The 20,924-nt window shown below is 42.0% G+C and overlaps 2 protein-coding genes across 3 annotated transcripts; one reads left to right on the top strand and one right to left on the bottom strand.

Moving 5' to 3' along the window:
- Positions 1-608: 608 nt before the first annotated feature.
- Positions 609-11,314, bottom strand: rab3ip (RAB3A interacting protein (rabin3)). Of its 2 annotated transcripts, XM_079183596.1 has the most exons (14): positions 11,188-11,314; positions 8,657-8,763; positions 8,033-8,149; positions 7,697-7,863; positions 7,419-7,590; positions 7,050-7,145; positions 5,707-5,784; positions 5,371-5,580; positions 5,134-5,262; positions 4,820-4,932; positions 4,672-4,695; positions 4,301-4,400; positions 4,131-4,200; positions 609-3,104 (listed from the first exon to the last, which is right to left on the bottom strand). In XM_079183596.1, exons 3-14 carry the CDS (start codon positions 8,120-8,122, stop codon positions 3,022-3,024), a joined length of 1,332 nt encoding a protein of 443 aa, XP_079039722.1. In that variant the 5' UTR covers positions 8,123-8,149; positions 8,657-8,763; positions 11,188-11,314; the 3' UTR covers positions 609-3,021. The 2 variants fall into 2 exon arrangements, with proteins under 2 accessions (XP_079039722.1, XP_079039723.1); XM_079183597.1 differs by lacking the exon at positions 4,672-4,695.
- A 1,246-nt stretch (positions 11,315-12,560) lies between these two features.
- On the top strand, positions 12,561-20,391 carry proser2 (proline and serine rich 2). The gene is made up of 4 exons (XM_079183593.1): positions 12,561-12,698; positions 14,106-14,313; positions 16,641-16,884; positions 17,001-20,391. Exons 2-4 carry the CDS (start codon positions 14,215-14,217, stop codon positions 18,500-18,502), a joined length of 1,845 nt encoding a protein of 614 aa, XP_079039719.1. The 5' UTR covers positions 12,561-12,698; positions 14,106-14,214; the 3' UTR covers positions 18,503-20,391.
- Positions 20,392-20,924: the final 533 nt, after the last annotated feature.

The raw sequence follows: 20,924 nt of genomic DNA, 5'->3' as shown, positions 1-20,924 counted from the left end.
GTGTGTTCCTGCTCTCAGCTGGTTTCTCAACAGACACTCGGGTGTGTTTCCATAACGTATAAATATCCTTACATAGTGATAATGAAGATAAACAGTGACGAACACTTCAGCTGCTCACCGCGGTCACGTGCGATGGAACATTGTCATCCATCACTCCATCGTACCCAGCGAGCTCGTCCACTCTCTGCATAACTGATGCTTGTTCTATGAGAATGTTTTTCATCTGCTGGTGTGTAGTTAACATCGCAGCCTCCAGAGGGTGCTGTTAGGACTTCATACTGTTGTGTCATAAAAATAGCACAACAAATGACAGCATTGTCTGCCATGAAATCATAAAAAGTCAAAGTAGACGGCGTAAATGTTTCATTGTGGAAAGTCTGAGTCAAGATGTGTGTTTAAGGGTCTGCAGTGCAGTGAATTCCCCAAAAATGTCATTATATAGTATCTCCAAAAAAGTCATGTTATAGTCTGTAAAAAAAATTAATTGTGTACAAAACAGTCAAAAAAGTCATCGTATAGCTTTTTGAAAAAAGTCAGAAAAGTTAGACTTTTGATTAGTTTTATTTGATATTTCATAGTTTTATGTGTCTAAAAAAACATCATAAAAATCTTTAGTATACTATAAAAAAATCATAGTTTGCATGTTGAAGTAAAGGATTCAAGGATAATTTATTTGCATTATAAAACACAAGCACAAGAAGAGAAACTGCAGTTGTAGCTCATTTGCAAAGCAAGAAAATCAAGAAACAATATTCATCATCAGGGAAGCATTTTTCATAAACTTGAACATCGACAATGTTTTAGGACCAATCAATATTGATGTTAATATAGAGTCCCGTAGTATAGCATGTCGAAAAAAAGTCAAAAAAAGTCAAAAAAGTCGCAGTATAGCATGTCGAAAAAAGTATGTTGAAAAAAGTCCCAAAAAAAAGTACAGTATGTCAAAAAAAGTCGTAGTATAGCATGTCGAAAAAAGTATGTTGAAAAAAAGTAAAAAAAAGCCGTATAGTATGTCGAAAAAAGTCAAAAAAAGTCGTAGTATGGTATGTCAAAAAAAGTCAAAAAAGTCGTAGTATAGCATGTCGAAAAAAGTAAAAGTATGTCGAAAGATGTCATAAAAATGTCATAAAAATTCACAGTAGTGTCATACAAAAGCTGGAACTCCTGTTGGTTTCTCCAAATTGGTCAAAAGTCGTATGTGGAAAAAAGGTACTAAGTCACAGAATAATATGTTGAAGAACAGACTCCACGGACAGCAGCAGGTCTCCAGAGGTATTACTGTTTTTATTTCAGCGTGTCTGAGAGAAAAGGCACTAAACCAAACCGGGAGAGTGACATTGACTTTGAATAAGAGAGAGAGAGAGAGATGCAGAGGAGTCAGGTTTAAATGAACGTATATATAAAGTTTAGACAACAACAGGCATACAAACACACTCAACATCCCCACACACAGCGTACTATCTACACATGTCCTGATTGATTAAATACAGCAGGCTGAAAAACACCAGAAGCCTTTTAAAGAAAGAACGCAAATATATTCAGTCAAAGTATCGAACAGATGTCGTGTTTAACAGCAGAAAATGTAAATGTAGTGTTTTTATTTTTTACTTTAAGTCTCCTGAAGCTTCATCAAAACCAACCCCGACAACAAGATAACTCATAAACTCTGAAAGAAATGATAAATACTATTTTACTTCATACAGAGACAAACTTTACAATGTTGAAAATACATTTTTTAAGCTCCATTCAGACGGGATTGACTTCACAGACATTCACTGTGTGCTCGTTTGTAATTGAGATATTTAGGATTTGGTCTGTGACTGAGATGTTTGATGTTTGTAATTATAAAGTCATGACCCGTTCATGTTAAACTCCCTTAGAGACATGAATCCAGCCTGAATGGGGTTTCACAGTAATGTTTGTACTCGTGATCTGCTGATTATCTTTGCATCAAACTTCTTTACATTTCACAGACTGCCTTCTTCATCGGCTACAACATAAATTAAATAAAAGCTTATACTTGGTTTCACCAGAAGTGATTGTTTGGTCATCATTTTATTGTAATACGTTTGAGATTCAGCTTCAAGTTTCAAAACTTGAATACAGATAACACACTGTTAAACAAGATCTCTAGAATATCATGTCTAGAACTGTTTTAGGTTGTTAAATCAAAGTTATGGAAATAACATTTTAATTTCCAATCAATTTCAGAGAAAAAGTCCATTTGAAAATAAATTGATAGTTTCAAGCGTCAGTATTTATCGAGGTCAAGTCGAAATTTGACAATTATAAAGTTGGAAAAAAAAAAATCATGACATTTTGCAAATTTTTATCTGAGTCATGAAAATTTGTAATTATTAAAAAGCAAAATTTGAGAATAGTCATTTATATTCTTGTATTTAATATTTGATCCCCCAAAAATCAACTTTACTTTTGAAATAATTTTTTTTAATAATTTTTTATTCTCAATTTCAAAATTATTTCTCGTAAGATTTTAACTCGTACATTTTGTATATTTATGATTTTATTATCTTGCCACTACGACTTGTATTTATATTCTCTAATTCTCCATCTTGTGTCCAGAATGTGTCTTTATTTGTGATTGAGGAATCTGAACAACTTGTTTTTGTTAAACTCAGATTTAACGATTGAAGGTTTTTATATATTTATTTTCAGAGGGAAAGAAAGAAAAAGAATAAATCTCAAAGCTCCTCAGATGGGTTCAAATGCAGACATTTAAATGAGTAACTCCTCTTTTCATGCCACTTGTCTTCATATATTGGAGTGTTACATGTACATAAAGTAAATATCAGAAACCCACCAAAGACAACAGACCACGGTCAGTCTTTCAGTCCGTTATCGCGGTCGTTGAAAACCAGTTTTTCTTTCTCACGCACAAAAACACTCACTCAAACGTCGGGAGGAGGGAGGGAGGTGTGGTGGGGGGGGGCCAGGACGAGGGTGAGGGCGGGGCTTTCAGGGCGTGGTCTGCTGTGATTGGAGGGCGGGGCTGTCCGTCGGTCACAGCTGGTCTTTGTAGTAGCCGAGCTTGGCGAAGGACATTTCCCTGCGGAGCTGCATCACCTCCCAGAACATCTGCTCCGCTACAAACACAGCAGAGAGGAACGCCACCGGGTCACACGCTTTCTTTAGTTATGGGAACTAACGAAGTACATTTACCGGAGTACGCAAGTATTTACATTTTCCGCTACTCTGTGTTTCCTATCTGCCGTTTTGATTTGTAAACAGATTAAGTGGGTGATGGCACCATTATCACAACATTACCCGAATTATCATGTGAAATATCACTTTAGTGCGATTCTACAGAGGCCGAACCGTCGAATTACAACTTAACATGATGTCATGGGTCCCAAAGAGACTTTTCCCATAGACGTACATGGTATAGTGTGTTGAATAAAACGTCATGAAAAGTGATACAAAATTAAATAATGTCGACCATGTCAAAAAATTACAAAAAAACGGTTTCAATACAAGTATAGTATGTTGAAAAACACAACATTTTATAGTATAGAATGTTGGAAAAAGGCCGAACCGTCGAATTACAACCTCCGTGTTCGTCACATGACGCACACAAGACACTTCCCATAGACTTACATGGGGACAGAGGCGTCTGTAACTCATTTTTTTTGGTTGTTGAAGTGAATGAACTTAAGTACAAACACCTGAATAACCTTTATTTAAAGTTGTAGAATGCACTAACAACTGAACCCAGAGTTATGTTCACGTGAATGCTGGGAGGCGGGGCTAAAGGCTCTATAGGCCCAACGTTAACGTTGTACTCTGAAGTGAAACTTCTTTGTGCTTCATGCGCCTCTGAGCAGCTTTTAAAAAGGAAGGAACAGGGCGCTGCCTCCTGTTCTCTTTCTACATCCATGTGACACATGGCCTCCATCTTTCTTATGTAAACCGTGTCCATCACAACACGGTAACATGTAAAAAATAAATAAAAAAAGGACATTTGTTGAGAGTGAATCCAGGATATAACGAGGCGACTTCCATCAATCAGTCTGACTTTTGTGGAAAACTCCCTGAAGTCTGTTTCTTATGAGCAACGAACCAGATGACAAGGTGTTTATAAATGTGTGTGTGTGTGTGTGTGTGTGTCTCACCATCCTGCTGTTTGACCAGCCCTTGGTAGATGTAGCGAATGTAGGTGAAGAAATTGCACACTGCTGTGATCTAAGAGAAGAGACAACGAGACAAAAACACTGTCACAATGTGTTTGAGTCGAACACAACTGAGAACAAACCTCTGAAGATGTGTTTGTGTCGGTGCTCACTTTATATCTACAGTACGGAGACACGTAGTAATAGTTGGACGAGTCTCCGAACTTGATTCTGTGCTTGCAGGTTTTGGTCTGACCGCTCAGCGCACATTTTCTATCAGAGAGAGACACAAAGAGACAAAGACGCGGCGTCATCTGTGGGTTTCAACGTCAACGTGAGGAAAAAGTGAACAGAATCTGGGACTCGGAGGAAGCGAGGAAAGAGAGGGATGCTGTTTATTAAAAGGTTTGTCTCATCGGGATCGCTGTGATAACCCGGACAGGAGGATGTTTATGAGTCAGAAGGGTGTTTGTTAGGAGGAGCAACCGAGGAGAGATTCAAAGATGCTGATGAGAGAGAGAGAGAGAGAGAGAGTCAGACTCACGTGACGAGCTCGTCCTTTCGCCCACTAGAGGAGGAAATTGAGGGAAGATGGAGAGATGACGATGAAAGAGTGAGAGCTCGATGAAGAGGAGGAAGAGTATTTACATTTATGTGTGTGTGTGTGTGTGTGTGTGTGTGTGCAGGCTCACTTTGGTCCACCACACTCCACCGCAGAGGCTTTGACCACAGGCAGCGGCTGGAAACCGACCGGCTCCACACTGAGCGTGTTCTGCTCCACGGCTTCCAAGATGGCCGATCCGAGCTGAGGCAGAGGAGGAGACGATGAAGGACACGAGACACGGTTCACAACTGGTCTAGTTTGTCTTTAAAACAATAGTCCGGTTGTTGTATTTATGTGTTCATTGATTTTAAAAAACGTCCTTTCCGATTAAAATGGGAATGACTGAATAAAAACACACTTTGAAGGTTCGGACCACAGCTCTTTGTCTTTACGGTTGCGTACCTCACACTTGTTGAAGGCGAGGCACGGGTAGATGTCCTCGCGGTAAACTCTCTCCAGGAAGCAGCAGCCGCGGTCGAGCGTCGGCTCCTCCTTCCACGCCTTGAAGTCGCTGAACAGCTGACTGTCCACCTACAACGTCCGACAACACAGGTTTTTACGTCACGCAGCAAAGCTCGACACGAAGACACAATGGAGGCCACACAGAGAGAGCAGTAACGAGTGATTATGCGGCGCTACCTCCCGACACTCCCGTACGATGGGCTGCGTGGCCGACGGGTCGGGCTGCGTCCCCAGCATGGCGGAGGAGGTGCTCTTGTTCCTGCTGTGGCCCTTCCTGAAGGGGGTCTTCACGCCTCCTCCCGAAGAGGGGAGCTCGCCCAGCGGGGAGGTGGGGGAGGAGAGCACCAGCGTCTTCAGGGCCTGGACCTCCGCCTGGAGGACGTCGATCTGAAGCGCAGGAGGAAAAACTGATCAGATCCTGATCCCGTCTCCCTGTATTTGAGTCCTATTTTAACGTTAAACAGCAGCTCAGTCTACGAGCGTTTGCAGTGAGCGAGTGTTCCGTGTCCTCACCTTCCCCAGGGCTTCTTTCAGTTGTTTTTCAGCGTTCGCCTGTTTGACGTTTGCTTCTCTGACCATTTTGTGGGCCTCCTGTAACAAAAACACACACACATGATTTGATATTTTTGCATATTTTTCATCACTGTGTTGGGATTTACTTTTCATTCTGATAGTGAAGCAGCATCAACACGAGATCGATGACGAGTAAAGGAACAATTTACCAAAGTAAATATCAGAAAAACAAAGTAAAGGAACTGTTTGAATACTAGTTTTGCTGCATACATGTATACAGGCTACAGAAAACACACACACACACACACACACACACACACACAGATAAGAGTCCCAGCACCTTCTATGGGGAAAAGACCAAAGAACGAGGAGGAGGAGACAAGAAGAAAAGGAAAAACTGGGTGGAACTGCAGTTGGGAACGTCACTTTCGTAGCTTTTAAAGTCCGACTGAAATCACATCTCGTCGTCCCTTCTTCTTGAATGCATTGTCAGAACAACACCGGAGCTTTCCTCCAGTCGCTATTATTGATTATTTGGCAATTAATCGATGAATCGTTTTGGTTTCAATAAGAAAATACCCAGCGCAATATCTTAGAGCGCAACAGTTGAAAACACAAAGTTTATTTATGAAGTTTACTATGATTTAAGCAGGAAATTCTCCCATATACAGTTAGAACCTGGGTCAGAGCCCCAGATAGCAGCTAACATGCTAACAGCTAACGTGCTAACAGCTAACAGCGTTTTGTGAAGTCTCATAAACGTCCTCACTTGAGTCGGTTGGTTTCTGAAGACTACAAGTTTGCTACTGACGAGCTTAACACACCTGAATATCTCACTGGACTGGTGTGTGGTCAAGTTGCATTGTGGGTAATGTAGGCTCCAGTGCTGCATCGATCCTTTTTAAACTTTCCATCAGGAGTCCAACGGCGTAATAGGAGTGCAACGCTGAATAAGTGGAGAACTCTTCCTAGTGATTAATTAACAAAAGTACGGCGAGCTGAAACAAAGCGAGACGTTCTCTCTCGTAGTCGTTTCTACTTTAATCTCTTGATGGAGGATGAAGAAGAACGACCTGAGAGGCCGTAAATCTTTAGAAATCCACTTAAAAAAAACAGCTTCCCATCGACCCCACAGCGCCTCCGTATCACATCTCTGCTGCCGAAGAATACAGAGCAACCAATCCCGTGTGAATCGTCTTCATATTTGTTTTGTCCGGTTTCTGTCTGGCCGCTGCCTCAGGAAGGAAAGGAAACAGGAAACAGGAAGCAGGAAGCAGAGGAGTCGGACGGACGGAGGAGGAGGAGGAGGAGGAGGAGGAGGAGGAGGAGAGGGATGAACCGACCTGGAAGAGACTGGCGGTGAGCTCCTCCAGCTCCTGGCCGAGCTGGTCTCTGACTTTAGACAACCTCTCACACTCCTCATCCTTCAACAGCAGCTCCTTCCACACACACACACACACACACACACACACACACATAAACAGAAAACAACACAAAAACAGAAAACAACAACAACCGCCAAATGAAAACACATGGAGGTCAAATCATAGCATGGAATATGTTTGAGGACCACTTTTTAAATAATAACAAATAAAATAAATGCATGAGAGATGAAGTGAAGTCCTACACACACACACACACACACGCTCGCACTTGATTGTGTATATGTGTGTGTGTGTGTGTGTGTGTGTGTGTGTGTGTGTGTGTCCTACCCTCTGGGCCTTGGCCAGCTCCTCCTTCAGCCGCTCGTTTCCTTTCTCTCGGACCTCCATCACCGACGGGCTGCGAAGCCGCGACAGGCTGTCGCTCAACGCGCCGCACTCCTCCCCTTCCTCCGCAGACAGGAAGTTGATGTCGGCGGACTCCGCCTCCTGGCCGGGCACACTGGCAGGAACATCATTTTTTTTAGAAAGTTGTGAAAAATTCCAAGAGCCCAAGAGGAACCATTACGAAGGCCTTCACGTAACCACCACTGAGCTGTTTGCTTTACCTTCCATTGTGGCTCTGCCGCGGCGTGGAGTAAACCGGCTGCGTGGGGAGCTGGTCGGCCCGCAGGGAGGTGGGACGGCCAGCAGGGGGCGCTCCCAGAGAGTGGGTGCGGTACAGCGAGGCGGGCGGGGCGCTGTGACGGGCGGGGGTGCGCTGCTCCGCTTGGTTCTGCAGGAACGACGCAGAAGAGAACCCAACTTTATATGAATCTCAAGTACGTGAGGCGGCTTCGAGTTCAGCCCAGAGATGGAGAACACACTCGTCTCTCTCTTTGTGAAACAGGGTCCTGACACTCTGCAAACATCCCAAAATATGCTCTCCAGCTAAGTGGACCTACCTGAAGGTCAGGTGTGGTGGGTGAGGCCAAGTTCACCTCATGGAACCCCTCCAGATTTTCTGCTTTGCTCTGACCGCTGCTGCAGGCCATAGCAGCTGCTCTCAGACATCATACACTCTGCACACACACACACACACACACACACACACACACACAGTTAGAGATGCAGCAAAGTGTTTATTTATGTGGAAGCTGCCTGCTTCTGTCCAGACTGCAGATGGAGTGAACCAGTGAACAGGAAGTGACCATATTTGGACTGAGGAGGAGTGACATAGAGACCTGTCAATCACTGTGTAGCCCCGCCCCTAAAGCATCCCCTGCTTTATGGTCTGTTTGACTCTAAATGGACCATCATTTACTAAATGAACATCATGCTGTATTGAAGAAGACTTGAAACTAGAGATTGAGACCATAAACTCATGTTTACAATGTTTACTGAGGTAATAAATCAAGAGAGAAGTAGAGTCATTTTCTCATAGACTTCTATACAACCAGAGGAGTCGCCCCCTGGTGGACACTAGAGAGAATGCATCTAATCCATCAACACATATTAGAAGCAGCATCAGCAGTCGGTGAAAGCTGAGATCAGTGATGGTGTTAAGTGTGGAGGTGTGAGTGTTGTACCATAGTGATGCTGTGGAGGGTCGATGGAGGCTCTCAGACAGACGGGAAGAACTGCAGGTGAACGAGTGACTCAGCAAACACACAGACAGGTAGAGACTGTCCTTAACCTGAGAGAGAGAGAGAGAGAGAGAGAGAGAGAGAGAGAGAGAGAGACTATTGTCATCATCATCATCATGTTCTTGACATAATCTCTGTGACACCTTGTTTCTCGTTGTCCTTTTGTTTTTACCTTCGTCAGCACACCGGTCTCACCTGCTCAGCATGGTGTGTGTGTGTGTGTGTGTCTGTGTGTTAATGTGTATTAAGTGTGTGTATTGTGTGTGTGTGCGTGTGTCCTCTCACCGTCCATCATCATGTGTAATACATCCTGGATGTGTGTGTGTGTGTGTGTGTGTGTGTTATGTAGGTGTGTCCCCCACTGAGCATATATATATATATATACATATACATATATTTGAATAAAACTTGCTCCAGAAGACAAATAAAGTGTGAGTCACTGAGTGTATTTAAAGTCCAGCTGGAGAACATGTTTGTGTTGTTTGTTTAACATCAGTATCATGATGTCACAGTCACTCCTTCTCCTGTCATGAAACAGTTTAATAAATATCTTAATAACCTGATGACGGTTTGAGATCAATTCCTCACAATTAACATTTAGTGGCGTCATCGTTTCTCTGTTGTGCGTTCAAGGACAATCTGACATCTGAGACTTTGTGAGTTGGCAGCCGAACAGCAATGTCCAGGATGTGTTACACATGACGATGGACAGTGAGAGGACACACACACACACACACACACATGCACACACACACGCGAAACCCTAACCCACCTCAAACCAACCAATCCCTCCTCTCGCCCCCTCTGCCCGGTAACCCGACCCGATGAGGGATTCTGGGTAATGATCAGTTACTGTGGTAAAGGCTCAGCCTGTAAGTTTAAAGGGTTAACAACGCAGTTATTATAGATAATAAATCATCAACTAGTCCAAAAAAAAACACTAATAATAATGAAAATAGATTTTATTATTTTGTATTTATTATAAATGATTTTATATTGTTTATTTTGATTATTTTACACACTGCTGTCATATTACATCATCATGTATCACTTAACGTATAATTTAAATATATCATAAAAACTGCAAACTTATCGAATAAATGTAGTTAAAGTAAAAAGTACAATAGTAGAGGTATAAAGTAGCATAAAATGGAAATACCCAAGTACAATTTTGAGGTACTTGTACTGTATACAGTACTTTGGTAAATGTACTTTGGTGACTTTCTACTACTAGTTGCTTCCTTAATAAATACACATTTCTACTGTCGTATATGTTTAAATGTTTACATCATCTGTACTGAGGATCAATGAATGTATTTGTTATTTATTTATTTTTCTTTATATTTGATTTCTCTGAAGCTGCGTCGTTGATTTATTAAACTGTGGATTGTGCGTCTTGCTTTTGGGGTCTCACGGTGCAGCGATGGAGCAATAGAGGAAGATACAATATGCAAGTTATAAAAACACAACAAATGTGTATTTTGGTAAAAACCTGACAGAGTTTTTTGCAGCAACAAACAGTAACTGAGTTAATGAGACAAACAGCCTCTCTGTTCATTCACGTGGAGGAAGTTATAATGTTATCAGCGTGCTAACGAGCTGAAAGCTAACCTCGAGTTGAATTGCTCAGGTGTATGGAAGCCCATTTACGCCAGCAAAAAAATAAAGAAAAATCACCAAAAAATGTAACATTAAATATATGTTTTATTTACAAAAATAATATAAAATAAAAATAATGTTTTCTTACTTTTTTCCGCCAGCAAATAAAAAATTAAAAAACTTTAATTCTTATTATTTTGCTGTCAAAAATGGGCTTCCATACGTATGACTCAAAAGGCTGAAATAAAGCACCTGTTTCAGGTCGCAGTGAAGGCTAGCACTGGGCTAGCTAGCATGTATTAAATGCTAGCAAGCGGGCTAAACATGCTACTCTAACACGAGGAGAAGACGGCAAAAAAAAAGAAAAAAGCTAACGTGTGTCATCGGAGACTGCACGCATGAAAGATGCATGACACATCTTCACTGTGTGTGTGTGTGTGTGAGAGAGAGAGCTTCGTTTGCATTGCTATGTCGAGCTAACGAAGCATTAGCATCAGATTAGCTATATAATGTTATCGAAGCCCCCGCTTCCATTATCGGACAACGCTCAAACCCTGGCCACACGGGTAGCTAAATCCTCTAATATGACTCGGAGAACAAAAAGGGATGTGTTGTAAATTAATCTGACTTTAATAACAGAATATATGCTAAAGACGAGTGTGTGGTGGCTTGGTTGGGAGGAAAAAAAGGGGGAGAAATAGTGCGACAGGCGGCTCTGTGTCCGATAATGGGCGCATTGAACTTACGCTAATGGTGCATTTGAATGTAGCTAAATTAAGCGAGCTTCAATGCGCCTATTATCGGACACAGAGCCGTCTAAAGACATTAACAACGCTAACACGTTATATTTAAACACGGTATAGGTGCGGACTCACCGGACGTCTATGGGGTTACAGCAGCCGGTCCGGTGTGGGTCTTGCTCCTCGGTAACGTGTAAGATGCAACCGGACAAACAAACGGACGCACCGGAGCGGTTGTTGACGCAGACCGGAGCAGGTTACTCCAACGGACTGTGGTGCGTTTAGGGACGACTGGGAAACCAGAACATCGTCATCGGGTTATTTTTTATGCGTGGGATATAAGATAAATGTATCAAAACAAGTATTATAAATAATTAAATAAGGAATAATAATATAAATATATAATTTAATAAATAATAATATATCATTTAAATAATACAAATATTATAAGAATAAAAGAGACAGTTTATTCTCAGTAGAGGTCATATGAGTCATAATGAAGCAAAATTAGTTTGAAATGTTCCATATAATTTCCTTGATGGATAGCTGGATTATCTGTGTTTTATGGTCAGATATGAGCTCACCTCTCAAGATAACACATTACGTATCAATGTTATTCATTAACAACTTAAACATGTCTTTCCACTTATTTCTCTTCAGGAGTGGTTATTGGTTCTGTGGAAATTGTGCTGGGATCAATATTAGTTTTAAACGAACAGAAAGAGATTAAAAAAGATAACAAATAGATGCAAAAGAACTACAAAGAGACTCACAATCCAGCCATACAAATAACAAACAATCTAATTTTCACACACTTTCAGAGAGACATTGTTTGTATATTCCCATAAAAAACATCCTGTATCCACACGTTTGACTGTAGAATTCACCAGAACCTGAGCTCAGTGTGGAGGAGTGAGCGTCCAGGCTGCAGCCAGCAGGGGGCGCTCCCAACAAACAAATCACGAGAGTGACGTCACCTGAGTCGCAATGAGTTTTTAATTCGTGGTCAGGTAATTAAGTACAGTCTTTGTACTCTACATATATGTATTGTATTTATTGCATGTGTGCTTTATCTCAAGATAACTTATCTTTGACATCAGATTTGATCAAGGTATCAAACTTGGTTTCTGTATTCAGAAGTATTCAGATCCTGTAATAAAATACCTCAATGTAAAAATACTTTCCTGTAATTATTTTACTACAGAAGTATTTTCAGCAAAATATACTCAAAGAATCAAAAAGTACTTTTACGCAACAGAAGGACAACCAGTGGTGTGGAAAGAATTTCATGGATGCAAAAATGGACACATCCTAGTGAAACTCTGAGGTGGGTGTGTGAGATAACTTTCCACTGTGTCACTGCAGTCAACTCCCAGCACTTGTTCACACACCTGAATGAAAACACACACACACACGCACACTCACACACACACGCACCCTTCTGACGGCAGTGGGTGGAGTTTCCTGGAGGTTTTAAAGCGGCGCGTAATGTGCCGACGTGGTGTCATTACGCATGCGGAGCTCACCGAGCGCACAACGCATTTGGACTTTTCAAGAATAAAGTCTTCTTCTACGAAGTGTTCGGAGATACACGTCGATGCTGACTCTCTTATTGTTTTATGATGACAGATCTGTGGAGTTGTTCGGTAAGTCTATGAATTTATATTTGTGTTTCCATGATGGAGAATTCATTTCAACTAACAGAAGGTATTATAGTCCTACAGAAACTTGTAATAATGCGATACTTCTAATAATAATAATGATTGTATATAGATAGATATAATGTAATATAGTCAAATTACAGCTAAATAGGTTGATGGCCTGTTTGTTTTCTTTGCCAATATGAGCTTTATTATTGCAGATTATTCCAAAGTGCAGAGCTAATATACAACATTCACATCATTTTGTGCAGTTAAAAAATAATTATCTAATAAACACTGGGTTAGAATAAGAAGCTCTGGTGCTGCTAGCTTTTAGTTTGATGACCCAGTAGAGAAATAACAATAAAAACATACAAATGTTTATGCGATAGGTCAAAATAATATTAATATCGGGTTAGAAAATCCAAAAGCAACACAAACACCGCGACAAAAAATAACTGTTTTGTGTTTTTGACCCAAAAGTCAACAACCAAAAATCACCAAATATTTGTTTGTGGAATAACACAAAGATAAATAAATGAAATAACATTAACAGCGGATCAACGTGACCCATTGTCCAATATCTCACTACCCATGGGTCCTGTGCCGAGGATACATCAAACAGATAAGATGCCATTACGCTGTAGTTTGGGTGAATAAATTAATCCATCAGTTTGGGTTTTACTGGTTAAAGTTACTTCCGACCTCAACAAGGACCTCTTTCTTTGTTATTTCTTCTTCTGAGGTTTTTAATCAGCGCAGCATCAAAGAGGAATGTGTTTCTAAACAAAGACTCTGGTTTCGGCTTCAGGAGCCTGTTTTGCGTCTTCCTGTTCCAGGTTAACTGGTCCATCAGGTGCGTCTCTCTGCTGGGATGCTGAGCGGTACTACAATCATTTCTACTGGAGTATTTCCAGTCCTGTTCTTCTTACTTCTCTAGATTTTACACGTGATTAACTTATATCATAAATAGTATAGTTGGAGCTTCTTGTCACAGAGTTTCAAAGTTATCAGTTCCACCAAAGAGACCTTTCCCCTCTAAACATTTAAAATGAATATAAATTTGTGCATCAGAACTTCGTTTTTTCTTACGTTAATCATCTCACGACCCCTCCGATTTATCTGGTGCCCCTTTGGAGGGGCCCGACCCCTAGTTTAAGAACCCCCGGACTAAACAAAGTAGTTAAAACTAACTCATCCTCGCGCTGCTAAAGGGGAAAATAATGAGTAGTTTTACTTTTGTACAGATTTTTAATGCAGGGTTTCTGCTTGTAATGGAGTATTTTTACAGTTTTATATACTTGTACTTCAGTAAAGGATCTGAATACTTCTTCTTCTGGTCTTTATAAGTGAACAGCTCCCTGTCTCATGCTCTGACGTTGACCTCATCGTGATCTCTCTCTGTGTCTCCAGACCCTCGTTGAAAAGAAGATTCGATGATTCTTCAGAGCGAGACCAGATGTGATTCTGGTTTTGTCCTCGTGCCGTCCAGGGAACACCGGACCCTGCGTGAGATGTCCTGATGACCTCTGACCCTCGCACCATGGACGCCCGTCTGCAGGGAAACCCTCAGCTCCACCACAGGGTCAACGGAGGAGGCGGTCGAAGCTCCAGGCCAGGCGTAAGTCTCTGAAAACCACTGAAGTTAATCAACACTTTACTGGACTTTTGTCTCATTTTAGAGGGTAAAACATCTTCTACATACGTAGATCTGTGCACTTTACATCCTTTGAGCTCTGGAGCAAATGCTTGTAGGTGGATTTTGTTACTTTTGGAGAGAGCCAGGCTCGCTGTTTCCCCGTCTCCAGTCTTTATGCTAAGCTAAGCTAACCAGCTGCAGGCTGTAGCTTTATACTTAGCATACAGACATGAGAGTGGTGTACATGTTCTGATCCAACTCTCAGAGAGAAAGTGAATAAGAGTACTTCCTAAAATGTTTAAGTATTCCTTCAACTAAATCATTTCCTAATAAGCAGAAAGAACAACCTGACCTTGTTTTAATTTATGCTAAGCTAAGCTAACTGGCTGCTGGCTGTACGAGAGTGATATCAATCTTTTCATCTAAAGCAGATAATTGTTTTTCCCAAAACATGAAACTATTAATACGTTTGTTTTAGATAATTGCCAACTAGAATAAATACAGCTGATGTCTCTGCCATCACTGAGGACACAGGTGTGTATAATTACACCCTCGTGCTCTGTTTACTGGAGTACAGAGCCGACTGGTCCTATTGTCAGTCAACACGCATTCAGCGTATCAGGTGAACAGCTGATTATTCAAACTATGCTTCGTGCTGACTGAGGCCCTGTGTCGTTTTAACACAATGCACAGAGTCATCACAGACGCTGAGAAATGACACCTGCTTAACAACTTAATCCCTTCGCATGCCTTCGGGGGTGACATTCATTATCAACGCAACAAGAACCGGTTGAGCTGCAGTTTTTCTAGGTTCCCGAGCTGCTTCGCGACAATATACCGGCTGAAACCAGCAGATCGGTGTGTTTATCTCTGATTGGTTTCAGTTGGGTGTTGCTGCAGGTGTCTTTGTGTGTGTGTGTGTGTGTGTGTGTGTGTGTGTGTGTGTGTGTGTGTGTGTGTGTGTGTGTGTGTGTGTGTGTGTGTGTGTGTGTGTGCGTGCAAAGCAAAAACAAGGTCTCGTAATGTCAGCAACAAACCCTGTTTGCCGTGTCGAGGTCATCGCCTTGAAATAGGTGAAAATAAGCAGCTTCCTTCGGTCTGGTGGCTGTGTAATTACAGTAAAACACGGAGTGAGGTCAAAACATTTCGTTGTCAAACTCTCTGTTGTTCATTTGTCACTGAAGTAGTGATAGTAGTACTAGTAGTACTAGTAGTACTCGTGCTAGTACTGAATGTTTGGTTCAGTTTTGGGAAGTACTCTTAGTCTCTTTCTCTCTGAGAGTTCAGATGAGAAGAGGATTGAAACTCTTTCATCTCTTTGCAGTAAATGTGAAGCTACAGAAGGCTAGTTAACTTAGCTTAGCTTAGCATAAAGCCTAAAGGTCACTAATAAGAGACGTTTGTTATATACCTACACAAATGTAAGTGTAAAACTTCTCACTGTTTTTAATCAGTGAATGGAGTTATAAGCAGTCAAAAGCTCCAGAAAAAGGCTAGAAAGTGGAACTTGAGTTGATTTAGTTTAACTCCTGTTGGCAACATTTGATTTATACAAAACAATAAGTATTTGAAAAGATTTCTCTGCAAATACTTGCTCTCGTAGGTTTTACATGTAATATAATACTTTTCTTTGTGGCTCAGTCCTTCCACCTCTACTTAGTTTGACATTGTTACGGGGGATTACTCCCCACGGCCATGTGGTTTGGCTTAAATGGGTGGACTCGATTTTTATCAGGACCTCAAAGGGAAGCAGCAAAATCAATAGTCGCTGCGTGTTGCTACGTGGATATACCTTTGAGTTATTCTTTGGTTTCAAACCTGTGCTGAGCTGGACGTGTAACAGTGGAGGTGAAGCAGAGATGGCGAGAGGCGAGAAGAGAGGGGCGTTTGAGCTGAATTCAGGGTCGGAAAGTAGTTTGGAGGGTTGGGATGCAGGAACAAACAGACCTGTGTTCAGTCTGTACACATGACTACTGTATGAGAGCGGATGGTTTAGCAACACGGGGTTCAATATAACTTTTCTTCAGCACAAAAAATTACAGAACAAATATAATCCAGTGGAAAAAAGTCTTGTTCCTTATTTTTAACCTTTTCAAACAACTGCCCAGTTTAGAAAACCCAGAATAACTTCATCCTAAGAAGCAACTTTATTAAATCTTGCCCTCTAAATATTATTTTGTCAATAACAATTCTAAAAAGATGTTGTTTTTGATTTCTTGGTATCTATGGGGATTCATAAAGAGCTTGAAATAACCTCAGACAATCACAACATGTCAACTAATGTCCTTCTTCCTGTTTGGCCTCGACAGGAAGATGATGCTTTGCAGTACCTGAGCCGAGAGGAGCAGGAGTGCCTCAAGTTCTTCGAGAAGACCATCGACTCATTAGACGAGGGCCTGGAGCCAGTCGACGGACCCCCAACCTCGAATCCCACCGGGTCCTCCCTCTTTGCCAGACATCCCGGTCCTAAAGACCAGGATATTATATACCTGGTCCGCCCAGAACCCGACCTGGTGCAGACCAAAGAGCCAATCTTCAATCCCAGCAGTCCAGGTAGCGTACAGCAGTTTGTTCTTGTAGCCAGGAATACAATTATTGTGTATTGTATTTAGTCATTGGTCTGATTGTAGTCTTTCTCAGATTTTCACTTTGCAATTTGTTCCTCCTAGATTTTCACAGTATGATGCAGAACCCTGAAAGCCACTTTGAGATGAAGCCAAGGCAAAATGCGATGGACAGCTTGCCTTCAGAGTACAACCCTCCGCTACCAAGCGGCAGCTATGGGTCGACAGACAACCACTCCTCCTACCATCCTCCAGGCTGCATCCCCACCCCGGTCCTGATTGCCCAGCAGATGGCAGATAACCGGGGAGGTGGAACCTCTAACTTGCATTCCTCCTCATTCCTCCGTAGTCACAACCAGGAGTCCGACAAGCCACAGAGCCCAGTCGGTGATCTTCATCTTAAACATGGTCCTCCTACCTCTGCTAGGCCGTCCCGCTTCCCTGCTAACATCAGCGTGACCCACAGCAACAAGGAGCACCAGAACCAGTCGCTGGGTAATGTGAACATCCACGACAGACGGGCGCAGATGCTGGCGAACCTATCGGGAACGTCAAACCCTCTGGTGCAAGAGGATCCTCAGCCGGCCGTGGAGCCGGCCGTGGAGCCGGCCGTGGAGCCGACGGCTCGAAATATTCCCACTCGCAGCATTTCCTTCAAGGACCCCTCACCAGACAAATCCAGGATGGAGGCCTTGTCTAAGCTGGGCCTGAACAGGGACCGAGCCATGTCCGGGGGCATGTCACTCCTCACCGCCCCTAGAAGCACTTTTCCGAATCCTCCGACAGATGCAGAAACCAGCGCCAAACCAATGGAGGCCAGTGCTCCCCCAACAAAAGACACCACCATGAAATTGCCAGAAGCCAATGTTACGACACCGCGTCCGAGTCCGACTCCGACTCCCGTTGACAGAAAACCAGAGTTTCTGCGGACAGATTCTCTCAAGAGGTTTGACGAAAGAAACCACCAACTGAGCAGCTACTATCCACCACCTCCTATGGATAACATGTCGTCTTTCCCCCCTCCGCCTGAAGTCACCTCGCTGGAATTTAACAGCTACGGGGGGAAATCCATCAATGTGAACCCTTCTGTCTCAACCAGGAGCGAATTTACAACTCCATCTAGCCATGAACCCAAAGCCCTCCCAACTGCGCTGGCTAACCCCAGCGAGTTCAACCCCTACGGAGGAAAGACCAAAGTCATGACCCCTGCTCCTGTAGCCATGACCAGGAGCGAACTTCCCGACATCCTCAGCTCCCATATCAACAAGGGTCAAACCTTGCCCGCCAAATCAGAGCCGTTGCCCATCGAGCTTAACAGTTATGGAGGAAAGAGCCGAACCTTCAACCCCACCACCGGGTTGAATCGCCCTTCAGACAGCCCGGCAAGGAGTTTCAAAGCTCCAGTACCGACCCCAAGACCTCCTCGGCACTCCTACCACGGCGACGTTGCCCCCCAGAAACCAGCACCGCGAGCCTTTTCCCCTGAACGCCGGCGGAGATCCACCTTTCGTCCCCAAGGCATCACCGTGCAGTTTTCCGGACGGGGGGCGATGGACGAATCGCGCAGGGAGGCGTTGAGGAAACTGGGACTGCTTAAAGAGTCTTGATGAACTCTCTGGGGAATTAAGTCTCCAATCCTGTCGAGCCTGAATCTCTGGTGTGTACCTGCTGGCGGAGGTTGGAATGCTCGAAGTTTCCCCACGTATGTCTGAGTGTGAGGTGTGGTTGGAGAGAAACCTACTCTTATAAAGGAATGAAGACAGATCCAACGATAGACCTGCAAAGCCAGTTCTCACTTCCGACAAACCATTGTGACACGGTGCAGCTGTTGCACTGTTTCAATGACTAAAGTTTGGACAGATAAACTGCTTTATGTTGCCTCCGATCCAAGACATTATTATACCTCAACAGAAGATATTTTGGGAGCAAACCGATGTAAAGAGACGCATCATCTTCCTGCAGGAATCACCGTTGTTTGACACACAAGGCTGATTGTGAATAGACGCATTCTTTTTAAAACTGGGTCCCATTTCCTAAAAACTTCTTAAAAAAAAAGGGCTGGAAAAGTTTTATATTTTTGTTATTGTCAACAAATCCCAATGAAAAGACCCAAACTCCTTAAATTCCTATAAAATATGTAAATCTTTAAAAACACAAATTTATGTTTTTAGCTGCAAGAAGGTACTTGTATAATTATGCACAAGAGTAATTAGATCAACAAAAAAAGAAGGCAATAAATTGTTACATTATTTTAGCTGCAAATTTTATTTTAAATCTTTTAAAAAACCCAAATGGTTTGAAAATACTCCCGATGTTTGTTTCTGGATCCAGTTTAAGTTGTATTATTTGTTTTACGGTGTCACTTTCCTTCCAGCAGCTAACAGCAGAGTGAAATTAATGTTTGTGAAGTTACTTTGGAGCCTTTTTTAGTTATTTCTGTTTTATTTACCGACTTTTGGGCATTTTAGTGCGCGGTGAGTTTGTGTGTGTGTGTGTTGTTTTTTCTGTCAGCACTTTGGACAAAGAACAAAGTTGAAGGCACTTTTCTTGGGTGCAATTTTATTACTTCTGAAAACGACCAAAACTATCTATAAGAGCAGAACGGTTGTTATCTTACTGGAATCGAATCTTAACAAGAAAGTCACACAAACTGTTCTGGAAGCTAATTCCTCCTTTGATGTCTAGAAAGATGTAAAGCTGGAGGATATTTTTACTCAAACCTCCCACACCAAACCACAGACTGTGGATTGGCTTTGTGGGCCAGACTTTTACTTAAACTTTTTTCTTTTACTACGCAGAGGGAATACTTTAAAAGTGCTCTTTAGGGATGGGCGAGCACATGGCATTGTACAAAAACACAAGCACTAAAAACCACAGAGTCTAGAAATACATCCTGGACTACTTATGTGTTTTTATTCCTGTTGAGCTGTTGTTGAATACTTTTTGCAAAGTGTGTTATTTAACTGTTGTACCAGCATAAGCATGTGTGTGTGTGTGTATGTGTATGTGTATGTGTATGTGTATGTGTATGTGTATGTGTGTGTGTATGTGTGTGTGTGTGTGTGTGTGTGTGTGTGTGTGTGTGTGTGTGTATATGTTTACTGACTCCGGCCTCTGTAGTTCACCTACAGCAACTTTTGAAGTATATTTTGTTCCCACAAAGAAGTATCGAGGTACTTTTCCTGTGTGAATATCTTTTTTTTTTTCTCGTTTAGAGACTCCGGTTCTCTGTAGTTCAGCTACAGTCATTTTGAAGTATCTGATGGTGCATACATAGAGTATACAGAACGTACTTTATAAGGAAATGTTTGTGCAAAGTGTACAAATGTGCACATAACAGGGATTTAAAAAGTGTGTGTGGTGAATGGGAAGATCATGTGAGCGTTGCTGCTACGATACAACAGCCTGGTATTTAAATGTCCATATTATAAACTGTGTATACTCTGCTTAATATATATATATATATATATCATGTTGAAATTGTTGTCATCAATCATTAAACAGAATAATAGTGACTTCTTTTCAAATATTGTTGTTTTTATTGATGTTTTAACGGTGACGAGGAGGCGTTTGGGCGAATTTCTTAAAGGGGCACTACACTGGTTTTACACATAAAGATGTGTACGTGTGGCAAGTAAATGTAAACAGTTCTTAAAATGTGTTCCTTCTCTTTAAAAGGAATGAGGTCGACATTTTAAGAAATATCCTTGATCGCTTGCTGGCAGACATCGGTTAGCTTAGCTTAGCATAAAGACTGGAAACAGGGGGAAACTGTTTTCCTGGCTAAGACCAAATGTAACAAAATCGACCTTCCAGCACCTCTAAAGCTCGCTACTATGTCTCTGTTTTACAAATGTTTATGTGCCGGAGTATTTTTTGGCGCAGACCAGTAACTTCCTGGTTGCCGGGCAGGAAATACTCCAGCAAAAAAAAACACAATTTTGTACCTATCGTGCATTAAATATATACCCAGCGATGTTGTAAAAACCAAGAAAAGATCGTAAAATACTTAGGTTTAGGAAAAGGTCT

The sequence above is a fragment of the Pholis gunnellus genome, assembly GCF_910591455.1.
Source record: "Pholis gunnellus genome assembly, chromosome: 22".
Classification (NCBI taxonomy): domain Eukaryota; kingdom Metazoa; phylum Chordata; class Actinopteri; order Perciformes; family Pholidae; genus Pholis; species Pholis gunnellus.
The sequence above is the reverse complement of the archived record's forward strand: the minus strand, read 5'-3'. Positions and strand labels throughout refer to the sequence as shown.

Bases quoted from the DNA above. Each gene is read 5' to 3' on its own strand.
- rab3ip (XM_079183596.1), bottom strand. From the start codon at position 8,122: ATGGCCTGCAGCAGCGGTCAGAGCAAAGCAGAAAATCTGGAGGGGTTC. The intron at 7,146-7,418 runs GTAGGACACACA...TGTGTGTGGAAG, and splicing joins AGCTGGCCAAGGCCCAGAGG to GAGCTGCTGTTGAAGGATGA. The intron at 5,581-5,706 runs GTGAGGACACGG...CCTGCGCTTCAG, and splicing joins TGAAAGAAGCCCTGGGGAAG to ATCGACGTCCTCCAGGCGGA.
- proser2 (XM_079183593.1), top strand. From the start codon at position 14,215: ATGACCTCTGACCCTCGCACCATGGACGCCCGTCTGCAGGGAAACCCT. The intron at 14,314-16,640 runs GTAAGTCTCTGA...TGGCCTCGACAG, and splicing joins GTCGAAGCTCCAGGCCAGGC to GAAGATGATGCTTTGCAGTA. The intron at 16,885-17,000 runs GTAGCGTACAGC...TGTTCCTCCTAG, and splicing joins CTTCAATCCCAGCAGTCCAG to ATTTTCACAGTATGATGCAG.